The sequence below is a fragment of the Dermochelys coriacea genome, chromosome 11 (assembly GCF_009764565.3).
Source record: "Dermochelys coriacea isolate rDerCor1 chromosome 11, rDerCor1.pri.v4, whole genome shotgun sequence".
Lineage (NCBI taxonomy): Eukaryota > Metazoa > Chordata > Testudines > Dermochelyidae > Dermochelys > Dermochelys coriacea.
In genome coordinates, this window is record NC_050078.2 from 11,988,477 (window position 1) to 12,004,784 (window position 16,308).

Here is a 16,308-nt window from a genome sequence, read left to right on the forward strand (position 1 = left end):
AATCTTTCAATTTTTGGTCAAAAACATTTCAGTTTTCCCATGGGAAGTTTTGAATTAATTTGATTAAGATGTTATGTATGGTTTTTTTAAAACCGAAAACTGAAACCAAATGGCATTTTAAATGGAAACAAAATGAACATTTTTTCATATGAAAACATCAATTCAAAATGAGAATTTTTTTTTAGGAATTTTCTGCAAAATGTTTTTGTTGTAATTGACATATTCTGATGAAAAAGTTGTTTCAACAAAACTGTGTTTTTCAAAGGAAAAACTTTCAGCACAATAAATAAATAAATAAAATACAAAATTGACCAGCTCTAATCATTAACCTGTGACAATGTTCCATTCCACTGACATTCTCTTAATCCACACTCACACATTTGTGATTGACTTCTTGGCCAAATTGTTTATTGATAGAAACAAGAAAAAAGACAGTGAAAAGCCTAATAGTAACCGTTATTTTGAAGCACGTTTCTTCATTTTCCTATCAAAGTACTTGATAAGCTGTGCCACTATTCCAGTCGGACCCGTGGATTCTGGGTAAAATCATTCACCTTGATTAGGCCATCAGGTCCAATGCTGCATAAAAAATGGAATATATATTAAATTCATTGAGATCTGGATTTTCATTATATATGTAAGAGAAAACATAATATTAATTATGTTCACCCAATCTCTGCTCCCTGAGCTGTAGTCAAACTTCTCTTGTCTCCAAACTGTGCTCTTTGGCTCTCCTCATACTCCAGTTGAAGTCAATGAAAACATTTGCATTGACTTTAGTGGGAGTTGGATTGAATCCTTTGTCTCTTTCATCCATCCCAGATCATGACTTTTCCCATGGCATCCTATACACTTGGAACAAGATGCTTCCCTTTTTCAAAATACACCCAACAATCCATGAAGCATTTTCTATAATGTTATATTGTTATACCATTTACTATAATGACCATTCGTCATTCTGGGCATATTTGTTTTATTCTATTGAGCTATATTGCACTGTTGTAACTTTAGGGGCAAAGCTTCACCTGTTATAAATTGTCAAAGCTTCTTTGAAATCAGTGGAGCTACGCCAGCTTTTCTAGCTCAGGATGTGCCTCTTAGAGTGTAAGCTATCTGGGACAGGGACTTGTTACTTGTTTGGTTCTATATAAATAATAAATGGTAACAATTCTTAGGACTCTGCCACTTGAACTCTGTGCTTTTCTTTGGACTGAAAGAATTTGGTGCCAGGACAACATCTTTCTTTGTCTCCTTTGAAGCATTTAGCACACCTTCTGGTGCTATACAATAAATAATAATGATTCCTCCTCTTTCCTGTCTCTTCACTCCCCCATTATTATTGGTCTTTATTGCTCCCTCATAATTACCTTTCACTCCCTCATTTTAACAATTCTTTCCCTATGACTGCTACTATTTTCACTTCTTCCTTTCACTTCACTTCTTTCTCTCTCTCTCTCTCTCTCTCTACCTTCTGCCTCTCTTTTCTACTGTCTCCCTTCCTCGTTTGTTTCTCCATCCTTCCTGCAGTTTAATAACTACAGCATAAATACATGCCTCTGATGAAGGAAGCTTTAACTGTGGTTAACAGTTGACAGAGATTTACTTACACCTCCTGTTCAATGTAATTCAGCATTCGGCTGACATGGGATGCTGAAATCTCCCCGTCCACTTCAGCAATGTATGTGTAGAGAAACTGGAAAGTGCTAAAAGGAATACGTGGAGGTCCACTGTCATAATCGCTGGATAAAACCTCACATATAATCTTCAGTGTTTTTGCAATAGTCTATTGGAAAAATAAAATAAAATAAAATAAGTGAGCCTCACTTTTGGCACTATCAATGAAGAGACTAGAGGCCTACTTTTCTTGGTATGGAGAGAAACACTGTCATATAGACACCAAAAATCTGTCTGAAAAGCCATAAATAAAGGATTGAATGATAAATGACAACGTAATGAATAAATGGAGAGGTCTGCTGGGATCTCCAGGAGCGGGATTAAGGCTTTATTTTATTTAACATCTTTATTAATGGTCTGGAAGATGAGATAAGTACTTGGAGATTGTTTGATGGATAGTACTATTATAAATGTAACATTATTCATATTATAAATAGTACATTTATTTTGCAGGTGACACTGAGGGCTAGATTTTGTCTTTAGGCCCAGCTTTGTGTGAGGGCTGATTATTGAACGGTTGCATTTCAGGAATAGCTCTAAGAGACATTGAACCTTTGAGGTTCATCTCCCTCTCTTTTTTCTCGTTACTCTGGCTGGGCAGCACTTTACTTTTGGCCAAAACCAGCAGCAAATTTTGAAACTCTGTGCTGGTTGGTGCATTAGGGAATGGAGTTAAGGCTTTGCCAATTATTAGCCCCTCCATCCAAACCTGCCTTAGGTAAATGGGCATAGATTATGCACCTGTGCACTTCAATTTAAGGTCTGGTTAACCAGTTAAGGGGGTATAAGAGGTTTTCAAACTCCATCTTATTCTCCTGTGTAGGAGCATTTATTATGCAAGTCAAAGTCTAGTGCAAAAGTGGGAGGTATTCCAAACAAGATCTAATTCTATAATCTGGACTCAAGCAAAATTCCCATTAAAGTCAACTAATATAAAGGGACCTGAAAAGTTATCAGTATGGGAGGGAAATACTAAAATAAAATTCATCCTGGAAAAATGCAAACTAAAGTATTTTGTGGGGTGGGAACTCAGCTATTCAATGGGAAGGACAAATCTAGAGCACAGTAATGACAAAGTGGTGATGATGATCAGCAGTATGATGGCACAAAACACTCCACTGTGAATGTGGTTTTCATATGTAGAGAATTCATGTCACAGACTACAGGAATAACAATCCTACTGTGCAGTTTATCATTCAGGTGGGATTGCACCTGCAACACTATACTTCTCAATACCAGAAAGAGGTTGGCAAATTGGAGGGAATTCAGAGAATAGCAACAAAAATTATGTAAGGGCTGTAGGAATTAATTCATAAGAAAAGACTCAAAGAAGAAATTATGTAAAAGTTGGGTATGTTATGAGTAATGAAATATATTACTATAATTATTTGTTGTGGTGTCCTTTGAGATCTCAACCCCATTGGGCGGTATGATGGGGTGGACTAGGCCCTGCCACACCCCACTCCAGAAAAGGGCAGTAAAGTGGTCCTCCAAGCTGCAAGATCGGCTGTGTGGGAAGCAGCCAATCAGGGCCCAACAGACTAGTATAAAAAGAGCTGCAGGGCCAGAGTGGGGGAGTTCCTTGCTAGAGCTGGATGGTGGGTGGATGGCTGAGGGATCTGCAGTACCTTGGATGAGGTAATGCTGCCAGAAGCTGGGGAGAGTGAGAAGGATCCCTGAGTGGGTTGTGGGGACTCCATCAGGACAAGGCCCTGAGGTAAGGGTGAAGATGGCACAGGGCTGCAGGGAAGTGGCCCAAGCAATTAGAATAGTAGTGGGACTTAGATAAAGAGACACAGTGGACAGCTGCCATCTACAGGGTCCCTGGGTTGGCACCTGGAATAGTGGATGGGCCTTGGTCCCTCCCATCCCCATTAACCATTGGGGGAAGTGGCCTGGACACTGAGGCATCCCAGGGCAGGTAAATAAACTGCAACAGCCCAACTGGAAAGTTGTGGACGGAAAGTATGGTGACCAGATAGCAAGTGTGAAAAATCGGGATGGGGTGGGGGGTAATAGGAGCTTGTATAAGAAAAAGCCCCAAATATTGGAACTGTCCCTTTAAATCAGGACATCTGGTCACCCTAATGGAAAGGCCCTAAGAGAGTGAAGAGTTTATCACCAGGGAGGGAGCCCTAGGGCACTACCCTATCCTGGAGCAGGGACAACTGGTGGGAGACATTACAGAGGGCACTGAGAGAGACCTCTGTTGGGCTTGTACCCCAGAAGGGGTTTTGCTTTGCTTTTATTACACCGACTATGTGTGACTTGGCCAGAGGGCTGAGTCTCCGAAGACCCACCACAAAGAGAGAGAGAGAGAGTGCAGGCACATGCATTTGGCCAGAGGGCACTTGCGAGAGGTGAGTGCGACCCCATTACAGGCAGGTAGTATATAAATTATAACAAAAGGATGGTCCCTGTTGCAAAAAGTTTACAATATAAGATGACAGATGACAGACTGGTACAGTACAAACAAATAAAAACTGTCTACAAGATCTGAAATGTGTAAACAACAAGAAGAAGTAAGAGTTGCTTAGGATGGTATACTCTGGGGAGCTGGAACTTCACCTTTTTATGAGTGCTGTCATCAGCTAAGGTGAAACAAAGTTCTTTTGCTTAGGAAAGTACAGGAAACAAATGAACAAAAGGAAGGAACTAGGAACAATAGAAGCAGAGCTGCAAGCCACCAAATCACACTAGAAAACAGGATGACTAGCTCTATAAGCAATTATCTATAAGACAGGAAAAAAGCTGCATAATCATGAAGGACTTCAATCTGAGTGACACATGCTGGAGGTCTCATGCCACCAGTACTAAAACATCCTTGGAATTTATAAAAATTATAGATGACCATTTCCTAACTCAAATATTGTTGCATCCAACATGGGGCAATATATATTAGACCACCTCTTGACAGATAAAGAGGAATTGATCACAGACATAAAAATCAGAGGATGCATAGGTGTAAGCGATCATGACTTGGCTATATTTGTTATGTGTAAGCACAATAAATTCCAAACCAGTAATATATGTACTTGGTGTTTTTACAAGGACCAGTTTCACAAAACTGAAAACAATTAAGAGACAAATCAGTGGGGAGAAAACTTGAAACTGTTCAAGAAGGTTTTACTAGATGTACAAAAAGGCACAACTGAGGAGGAAGATTATGGTGGTTAAAAAACTGCCTGGTTTAGAGAGGAAGTGACAACAGCTATAAAAAATAAAAATATATAACAAATGAGAAAGAGGTGACTAATAGCAGTGAATATAAACTGGAAGCTAGGAGTTGAAGTAAATTGATAAGGTAAGCAAAAGGCAAAATCTGTGGACAGCAAAGTTATGGACAAGAAGGAATTTAAGTATATTAGGAAGAAAAGGAATCCTAAAAACTGTACCAGTCCATTATTACATGGGAATAGTAGAATTGTCAATAACAATGCAGAAAAGGCAGAAATGTTTAATAAATATTTCTGTTCTGTGTTTGGAGAGAAAAAAATAATGTAGTCATATCATATGACTATTAAATAGTTTCCATTCCAACAGTAACTAAGGAGGATGTTAATAGCAACTATTAAAGTGAGATTTTTTTTAAAAAAAACTCCTGGATGCAAGTTAGCTGGGCCTGCTGATTTAAAATTGTCTAAGGAGCTCATTGGACCATTACTGTGGATTTTCAATAAGTCTTGGAATAGTGGGAAAGTTCCAGAGCACTGGAAGAAAGCTAATGTTGTGCTAATAGTTAAACAGGCAAATGGGATGATCCAGTTAATTATAGGCCTGTCAGTCTGATATTGATCTCTGGCAAAATAATGGAATGGCTGATATAGGACTCAATTTACACAGAGTTAAAGAATACGATGGCGTTACAGAAAATAGACCTGTCAGACTAATCTATTTTTTTTTGTTTTGAGAGTATGAGCTTGGTTGATAAAGGTAAGAGTATTGATGTGATATACTTAAACTTCTGTTAGGTTCTTGACTTGGTACTGCATGACATTTTGATTAAGAAACTAGAAGAATACAAAATCAACAAAGGTACGCATTAAATGGATTAAAAACTATCTAAGTGATAGGTTTCAAAATGTAATTGTAAACAGGGAATCCTCATTAAGCCAGTGTGTTTCTCCAGGAGTCCTACAGAGATTAGTTCTTGACGCTACGCTATTAGCAGTTTTATCAATAACTTGGAAGAAAACAAAATAATTACTGATAAAGATGACATAAGAATTGGGGAGTAGTAAATAATGAAGAGGACAGTTCATTGACACAGGGTTATCTGGATCACTTGGTAAACTGGGTGCCAGCAAACAATGTGTTTCAACGTGACCAAATGTTTACAGGATGGGGGATAGTATCGTGGGAAGCAGTAACTCTGAAAAAGATTTGGGGGTCAGGGTGGACATTTAGCTGAACATTAGTTCCAAGAGTGATACTGTGACTAAAAGGGCAAATTATTCTTTGATGTATAAATAGGGATAAGGAGATTGCCTTACTTCTGTGTTTGGCCCTGGTGTCCACACTTCAAGAAGGATGATGAAAAATTGGAAAGGGGTCAGAGAAGACCCATGAGAATGATTAAAGGATTGGAAAACATGTCTTTCAGAAAAAGATTCAAGGAGATCAATCTATTTAGCTTAACAAAGAGAAGGTTGAGGGTTGACTTGATCACAGCCTATGAGTACCTACATGGAGAACAGAAATCTGATAATAGAGGACTCTTCAATTTAGCAGACAAAGGTATAGCAGGAGGCAGTAAATGGTTACAGTCATTATCCTATAAAGAAATATCAGTTAAAGCCTTTTGTTGAATATGGAAACATACAAATGGTTGATCCTGATATCCTAACATGCAATTAGAGGTTTTTTCCCCCCAGAATGTGGCCTAATTCTGATCTCATTAAAATCAATAAAATCACACCTTTAGCTCCCACTGATGCTAACAGGAGTGTTCACTAGGACTTATATGAACAAGTTAGGGATAATTCATCTTAACGAATTATCTAAATTGTAGAACACTGCATCATTAAGGGCCACAATGTTTTGAACTTTATGAGCTGCTGACAGCTTTAACAGTATAGATATTTTTTTTCCAGTTAGCGGTTTAATGGCTGGAAGTTGAAGCTAGATAAATTCAGAGTAAAAATAAGGTGCAAATTTAACAGTGAGGGAAACTAACCATTAGAATAATTTACTGAGGATTGTGGTGAATTCTCTCTTACAATAGATATAAGATCACACCGTTCATACAGCGTAAAGCATGCCTGGTTGGTTGATACTGTTTTTACAGTGACTGCCTTGCACATTGGGGGTCCCCACCCTGCATTCTGTGTGCACCTAAACTTCTGATGAAGAGAGGTTCAATTGTATAATGGATGATGGACTTAATTTGGTGCACCAATGTTTTCCATTGTGTGCCACTGACCATAACCTTCTAGAAAAAAGAAAAGGAGTACTTGTGGCACCTTAGAGACTAACACATTTATTAGAGCATAAGCTTTCGTGAGCTACAGCTCACTTCATTGGATGCATTTGGTGGAAAAAACAGAGGAGAGATTGATATACACACACAGAGAACATGAAACAATGGGTTTATCATACACACTGTAAGGAGAGTGATCACTTAAGATAAGCCATCACCAGCAGCCGGGGGGTGGGGTGAGGGGGAAGGAGGAAAACCTTTCATGGTGACAAGCAAGGTAGGCTAATTCCAGCAGTTAACAAGAATATCAGAGGAACAGTGGGGGGTGGGGTGGGGGGGAGAAATACCATGGGGAAATAGTTTTACTTTGTGTAATGACTCATCAATTCCCAGTCTCTATTCAAGCCTAAGTTAATTGTATCCAGTTTGCAAATTAATTCCAATTCAGCAGTCTCTCGTTGGAGTCTGTTTTTGAAGCTTTTTTGTTGAAGGATAGCCACTCTTAGGTCTGTGATCGAGTGACCAGAGAGATTGAAGTGTTCTCCAACTGGTTTTTGAATGTTATAATTCTTGACGTCTGATTTGTGTCCATTCATTCTTTTACGTAGAGACTGTCCAGTTTGGCCAATGTACATGGCAGAGGGGCATTGCTGGCACATGATGGCATATATCACATTGGTAGATGCGCAGGTGAAGGAGCCTCTGATAGTGTGGCTGATGTGATTAGGCCCTATGATGGTATCCCCTGAATAGATATGTGGACAGAGTTGGCAACGGGCTTTGTTGCAAGGATAGGTTCCTGGGTTAGTGGTTCTGTTGTGTGGTGTGTGGTTGCTGGTGAGTATTTGCTTCAGATTGGGGGGCTGTCTGTAAGCAAAGACTGGCCTGTCTCCCAAGATCTGTGAGAGTGATGGGTCGTCCTTCAGGATAGGTTGTAGATCCTTGATGATGCGTTGGAGAGGTTTTAGTTGGGGGCTGAAGGTGATGGCTAGTGGCGTTCTGTTATTTTCATTGTTGGGCCTGTCCTGTAGTAGGTGACTTCTGGGTACTCTTCTGGCTCTGTCAATCTGTTTCTTCACTTCAGCAGGTGGGTATTGTAGTTGTAGGAATGCATGATAGAGATCTTGTAGGTGTTTGTCTCTGTCTGAGGGGTTGGAGCAAATGCGGTTAGGGTTTCCACGAAATGCATCCGATGAAGTGAGCTGTAGCTCACGAAAGCTTATGCTCTAATAAATTTGTTAGTCTCTAAGGTGCCACAAGTACTCCTTTTCTTTTTGCGAATACAGACTAACACGGCTGCTACTCTGTAACCTTCTAGAGTTCATCATTTGTAAAAACTCACCTTTAATGTAAAGGTCTGATATATAAAACTATATTTCAAGCCCTCCTGGCCAGGAATCTTGACTTTTAAGAAGTATTTCTGAAAAGCACCGAACTCATTTTTGAATGCTGTAAAAATACTAACCTTAATCATGAAGGGATGTGAAACATCCTTCAGATCACAAGAGCTCTGGTGAAGCTGGGATGGTTGTGAACCTTAAATGTTTAGGGCCCTGATATATCATTGTAACAGGATGGCTTGCCCATGGTCTGGGGCTAAGTTAGCCTGATCACAAGATAAGCCCCTCCTGTGAGGAATCTGGTGATTCTAATATAAAGGGCAACAGGAAACTGCAGGGAGGGGTGTGGCCAGTGGTGAAAGTAACTCCGGACACTTACTGGTACTGGGCCTTGGTCAGGGCTGGGGCCTCAGGCAGAAGGGGCGGGGCTGAGGGTCAGCATCCGCCCTTCCAGGCCACCTGGCACTCCAGTAGCAATTTAAAGGGGCTGGGGCTCCGGACGCCACTGCTGCGGTAGTGGCAGCGGTGTCCGGAGCCCCGGGCCCTTTAAAATCGCCAGCCCTGGGGCAGCTGCTCCCTTTGCAGGGACATTAAAGTGCTGCTGGGTCCTTTGCCATGGCAGGACTTTAACTTTGCTGCACCTTTGTGTCGGCCCTGCCAGGAGGCACAGCAATGTTAAAGCACTGCCACAGTGAACGACCATCCTTAGAGCGCTGCCGCTGCAGCGCTTTAACATCCCTGCCCCTTTTGCCTCCCCTGTTGGCGGCTCAGCTGGTACTGGGGGAGGGAAGGGGCAGCGACATTAAAGTGCTGCTGCAGCCGCGCTTTAATGTGGGCTGCATACGGGCCGGTGTGGGTTCTTCCTGGTATGCCGTACCGGCCAGTACCAGCTCACTTTCACCCCTGGGTGTGGCTAAGAGAGAGAGTAGCTGAGATTGCTAGAGCCAGGAGGACTGGCAGTAAATTTAGAAAAGAGGAATTTATGTGGAGAAGGTAGAAAGAGCAGCTATGAAGAACATGTTTGGTTCCTGTAGAGCACTAACCAGATAAAGCCTGTGAGTGGGAGTTTAAGAAGGGAAGTCGAGCTGAGACATGTTATTTTTGGACTTCTGAGTTCTGTATTTTACAAACTCTAGTGCCAACTTGAGGAGAACTGTAGGAGAGTGAATTAAAGGGTTTGACCTTAGACGGTTACTGGAGACTGAATTCTTACACGGTCCAAATGAAGGGAAAATAGAGGTGGAACGGCCAAAGAGGCAACCCTAGTCATGAGTGGGTGCTCAGGAGGTAGTAAATGGTTACAGTCATTATCCTATAAAGGAATATCAGTTAAAGCCTTTTGTTGAATATGGAAGCATACAAATGGTTGATCCTGATATCCTAACATGCAATTAGAGGTTTTTTCCCCCCAGAGTGTGGCCTAATTCTGATCTCATTAACGTCAATAAATCTCACCTTTAGTTCCCACTGATGCTAACAGGAGTGTTCACTAGGACTATATGAACAGGTTAGGGATAATTAATCTTAAAGAATTATCTAATTTATAGAACACTGCATCATTAAGGGCCACAATGTTTTGGAGTTTATGAGCTGCTGACAGCTTTAACAGTATAGATAATTTTTTTTCCAGTTAGCGGTTTAATATTATACATTGCACAGAAGGTTGCAAGACTCTTGAATCCCACAAGATGGAGCCAACTTATTGTATAATGACCAGCCCTACGCTTATTCTAAGACTGACAAAGGGTACCTCATTATTTCTTTGAAATAAACTAATGCACATGTATTTTGTTTAACTGGATTCATGGAAGCGTCACTGGCACCTCATGGAAAACTTTTTACTTATTCTGCTGATGTGAATGTTTCTCACTAGTAGGGGCATTAGCATGAAAACAGGAGCTTTATTGTCTGGGACTTCATTGACTCCAACTGTTTGTTGCTCACCTGAAGTCAAAATTTTCTGTGACATCAAAATTATCTGCACAAAACCTAAGTCTAATGTCACAATTATAATATTATGAATTTAATTGAGGAATACACTGAAGGAAGAGATGAATGCCTAAGCACAAATATCCCATTTCAATAAAAAGGTCCCTAATGAAACAGAAGAGAAGTGAAATACAGAAAATAGGATTTCAAAATAGAACGATCTCTAAATGGAATGATTTTTAAGATTTGCTATGACGCAAAAATTGCTAGTGATACTGACTGATCATATTAAACACAATCACCGCTGATGTAAAACTTGTAAATGTTTTAGTTAACTCATTTTAACCACTGTTATATTTATTGTTTCAGGAGCAGATTGATACATTTTAAAGCCATGAGGGACCATTATGATCATCTAGTCTGACCTGCTAACTATAAGCCATAGAAGATCATTCTAGAACTTCTGCTTCAAGTCCATAACTTCTGTCTGAGCTATAGCATATCTTTTAGAAACATATCTAATCTTGACTTAAAGATTGCAAGTGATGGAGAATCCACCAGATGCCTAAGTATTTTGTTCCAATGGCTAACCACCCTCACTTTTTTTTTTAAAGTTTGCCTTAGAGAATACATTCACCTCCTCTGCAATAGATCAGATAGGGTTTGAACATGCAGCCACTTGCCCACAGAGCACAACATGTTCTGTTGCTCCATTAAGCCATTCCAGGTATGTTCAGAATATAAATATATGTTAATAAAAATGTACATTTATTAATGTCTGTTTCAAATTATAAGAATCTAAAAGGACACCTATCCTAGGTCCTAAGAGCCCCTGACATTTTCGTAAAATGCCATCATAACAAATCCAGCAAGAAACCCCACCATATATCAAACACAAGTATCTAAACTATTACAGCAAAGACATTAAAGAAACCCCATGATATCAACCTGCATGAATCAACCCTTAACCCAAAGCCTCATTAAAATTTTGAGTTTTGTAGCATACACTGAAGGCCAACAGAATGTGGCTATTTCAGACCCAGCAGGAAAATGAATTCCAAAGTCAAGGGGCCCTCATGGGGAACACTTCCTAACACTTCTAAACCAAGAGGGTTACAGATAGGAAAAATGTGAATGTAGAACATAGGATGTGGTACCAAGTTCCCTCCAACACTTCTAGAATCGCAGTCAGTGCCAACAGGTGAAATTTATGTGCAGTGGCAAGATGTTGTTCTGCGTTCATGGAAGCAGAGAATTTGCTCCAAATGTGCATAATTTTTCTCTTAAAAGAACTATATATTTCCTCACACTGGGAGGAATTTAGACTCTCAGTGCAAAAAGCCAGAATAAACCAAGCTATCCATCACCCAAAGCAAATCTATTGACTGAAATATTGTGGATGCTATGGTGGAGACAACCTCTTTTTGCCTCCCTTGTAGTTATGGCATATGTATCTAGAAAAATCTTTATGATACAATCAGATAAAGTCTATAACTCTGCCACTGTCACTCCTAGCTGTCTTCCCCTATTGTTGCAAATCATCTGTAAAATAATGTGAATTGTTATAATGAAGTTGGGAAAGAGGATCCAGGTACCACTATATCAGTGGTAGAGAAAATCCCGTTATAAAAGCCTAATATGACATTGATCAGTTGGAGGAGCAATACTCTTGCAGAGCCTTCTATAAATGCTCTGGTTGCTTGACCTCTGAGGGCAGATGGTCAAAATAACTCCCTCATCCCAAAAGGAAAGGTGTGTGCTGAACTCAAAGCCAGGAGGTGTTTTTGATCCATGACCTGGGTAAAATATCCAATTGCTCAACCTCCAATCTCAACCCGAAACACTAAATCAAGATCAGCTATGTAAAGAATATAGAAACGTGAATGAAAAAGTGTAGATAAACTTACAACTCCAAGAGAGCTACATGCCAGGGCTAAAAACTTAAGCCATTCAATTTCTTCGGTAAAACGACCAACATTCATAACACTCTCAAATAACTCTGTTGGGAGATTCAGCACCTTCCACATGTGGGCCAGTTCATCTACATGGATTATCAGTCTGCCACTCACCTGGAAATAAATATATAATAATATGCATCACAGGTAAAGAAATAACTTTCCCTTTCATTTCCAGTTTTGCTATTCTTTAAACTGAAATCTCAGCCCAAACATCCCCACCCTTATTAACTATGAAATCTGGAGAGTCATTGAGGGGCTTGAACATTTTCTCCAAGAAGTACAGAACAGAAGAGATCTGAAGAACAGAATGGGCTCCTAACAAAGTCCTTGCACTATGCTTGGCATGAGGTAAATTAGTCTTTTGGGTCAGTGGTAAGTACCACCAGGGTACTATGTCAAAATAAAGACTATGTTGATGTCAGAGTATTTGACACAATGGGCACTCTGAGGGTGCTGAAATTCAGCTTCAGGCCTTGCCATACTGAATCTACACTAACAGAACAGGATGCCCAGCTGGGGCACTTTACTTAGATTTGTTCTAGACTTTTGCTTTTGAAATGGTCTGGGCTGACTTTGAATTGGATTTATGGAAAGAGCTGATGATGCCAGAGAGCCTTCAGGAGCAACTGGATGTCACACACATTTTGCAGGCAGGGTTAAGAAAGCTCTTTGTAGATTTGATCCATATAGAAAATAGAAATGAAGACTGAGGACAGTGATGATTCCAGGCTGTAAATTTTGATATAATTAACAGTGTGAGTTAAGGAAACAAATTGTTTCTGCTACATCTGGCAGGACTTCAATTTTATGACCATATAGCCTGAGTGCGTAACCTTTACTGTTGCTGAATACTTATGCAAATAATTCCATTGAGTACAGTGGCATTACTTGTGTGAGTAAGTGTTCACTGCATTGAAAAAGGTTGCCCAATCAGTACCAAAGGGAGTACAATTCAAGGAACATTCTATTTTATACTATTGCATCTAGCCAAGGAGTCACATTTTTAAAAGTCTTATTTCTCAGTTCTTCATTGGTAGAAACCTGTGATTTTTTTTTCAAAGATACCAGCTAATATATTAGTATTCTCCATACACATTTTACTTGTATTAATTGAATAGAGTATTTGCAGACATAACATTGAAAGCATATACATTTTCTCAGACTGAAAATGTAGTATCTGTAATATTATTAAAGAAGCAAAATAGCATATGGATGTAAATGTTCTGTCTCTATATATTTGCCCCAGAAAGTAAATTAGATGTTTCTTACTCGTTGGTGTAAGACCTTTAAGAGCTCTGGAGTGAGTTCTGCCCAGTTTGACAAAGGTACCCTTTCTGATCGCTCTCTTACTGGAGGTAAATCACCACGGGCCACAGCACTAAAGTAACTAGACAGAGAAAGACAGATAGATGCTTGCTTTCTAAATGCTTTTAACAGAAGCAGATATTAAACATAATGGTTCATATGATTTATGCTTACTAAATAGAAGACAATTGAATTTCAACTATCTGATGCAGTGGCTTCTGTTTAAGCAGCACTGCTTTTAATCAGGAAAGTACTGTGTTATCAAACAACTTTCCTTTCATTCCTTCATATAAGTGGTATTTTTAGGGCCTGAATCATCTCCCGTTGTAGTCAGTGGGAGTACTTCCATTGAATTCAATGGTCTTTATATTCAGCCCATAGTGTTTCTTTGGACATCTAATTTTTGGCCCTGATTCAGGAAAGCATTAAAGCACAAGTATAATTCCACCCCTATTCAGGAAAGTATGTTAGCATATACTTAAGAGCACTTCATGAATAAGAGTGCTTTCCTGAATCATGGTCGTTAAATGAAAATCATCTTTTAAAGAAACCATACATTTTCTCACAAATTTTAGGACAAGTCTGTGATATTATCAAATAGAAGCAAATATGTTACAATAAAATAGAACTTTCCTCCTAATAAAATATTAATGGTCATACAGTATACATCTTTTTCTCTTTAATAATGAACAGCACTACATTCAAAATGCTTTATTGTTGTGCCAAAGGAAACTAGTATTCTGGAAACAATACAGACTAGCTTTAGCTATAACACAGTGGTGCCCAACCTTATTATACAGGAGGGCCACATAAGCCTAAGCACAACCTACATATATTAAGATTTAAAGTCAGCAGTATTGATTTATATTTTAAGTTCAGCTTGTTTTGTATGTATTTAGATAGACAATACTGTTCACAGAAACAACCTATTTACACACTTGTGTAAACTAAAATAATGCAAACATAACGACAAAATGTATATGAATTGGCCATTAGTATATTGTGTTGAAGTAGGCCATGGGCCTTCTGAGCGCTCTGCTGGACCATGTACAGCCCATGGGCAGTAGGCTAGGCACTCCTGCTATAACACATTAAACTTATACTGAGCGAGGTGAAAGACAATAGGACTATTATTTAAAAAGTAAATAAATAAAATCTTATGGTTCAGTCTATTTATCAACTGTAATTAGCTACTTTTTTTACTTAGATAAAGTTAACACTTTAACCTATCATCCACATATGCCAGTATCAGCTGAGGGAGTTGACATTTCAGGATAGGCATGTTCATTAGACAAATTACATGTCAAATTGATTTAAACACTTGTGCCACTCCATGCACTGAATTACCCTGGGAAAAACTCCTTGTGCAGTAATTCAGTCCCCACAGCATTTAAACTTGAAAAAGGAAAATAAAATTTAACACATAGTTTGGGATTGCTGCAGTGCTGAACATTGTTTAAAAACAAAACAATGAAACCAAAAAAACCCCACCTTGTAATCTATTAGATTTACTAACAATTTATCCTTTCTGTTGTTCTCGGGGCACTTCAAATCAGGCTACCCACAAATTTAGTGGTCACTGGAGAGTTGTTCCACGCTAAAGAAAAGGGAGGATGGATTGCAAAGATATGAGGCCATATCCTGACATGATGTAAATCAGTATAGATACATCAATTTTAAATTGAGCTATGCTGATTTAAACCAGATTAGCATAGAATCCATTTTTAAAAAATGAACTAGCACAATAGATGTGTGCACTTGTGATATACACCTTACTTTCACTGCCCCTGGATGGTGAAGAGTTTTGAGTGTTATAGACCAGTGTTTCTAAAATGTCCATAATTTATTAAAGTGCTGAATTTATCTGGGGACTCACTCTTCAGAGGAATTTCATTTTAAACAGTCTCAATTCCAGGGGGCAACTGTACATCTGGGAACATACAGTGATCACCAGCATCTCAACCTTTGACTATATTAAATTAATAATGTGCCTGCTGTAGAGACATTTAAAATACCAGATCTCCAGCCGTAGTGGGGACAAAGAAAAGGTAAGTGTGGGTCTCTCACAAATATTAACTTTGGAGCACAATACAAGCCAAATCTGGAGAGGAAATGAACACCTGCAATTCACATTGACTTCACAGTGTTGCCAGATGCTCAGTAGATCTCAAAAGCTATTGTGCAGCAGCGATCAGATTTTCAACTGGTGTAAATCAATGTAGCTCCAATGGATACATCCACTGAAGTTGACTTCAGTGGGTAGATTCAGTGAAGTGATAACTTTTCCATGGTGGCAGGCAAATTTTTTATAATGGGGGTTTGATTTTTTTTAAGTGTTTGTTAGGAAAAAATGAACATACTCAGATGCCCATTGGAGAAGATCTGGAGGCTGGGTTCGAATAGCAGCTTTTGTAAACTGTTTCAGCAGTTCTGGCAGTTCTGGAGGGATGCATATTTGCTTATCTGTATATGGCATAATTACTGCACCTATGGGGAAAAATAACAGTTTTGTAACATACTCTGTCTATGCTGAAAATGTGTTTAAAAATAAGTAATAAAATCTTGTTAGAAAAGCAATCAATACTTTTGGAAAGATCTGTCTTAATTTGTGAACTATTTTGGTGGCTCAGTTGCTGGCTATATGTCTGTTGACTCTGTAAACAGTTTCAGAACAAATAAGGCA

General features: G+C 39.1%; 1 protein-coding gene across 1 annotated transcript; it reads right to left on the reverse strand.

Annotated features, from left to right (window-relative positions):
• Window positions 1-403: 403 nt before the first annotated feature.
• LOC119863646 (ropporin-1) lies at window positions 404-16,101 on the reverse strand. The gene is made up of 5 exons (XM_038422362.2): window positions 15,986-16,101; window positions 13,590-13,707; window positions 12,270-12,431; window positions 1,608-1,783; window positions 404-579 (listed from the first exon to the last, which is right to left on the reverse strand). Exons 1-5 carry the CDS (start codon window positions 16,099-16,101, stop codon window positions 513-515), a joined length of 639 nt encoding a protein of 212 aa, XP_038278290.1. The 3' UTR covers window positions 404-512.
• Between the last annotated feature and the right edge of the window lie 207 nt (window positions 16,102-16,308).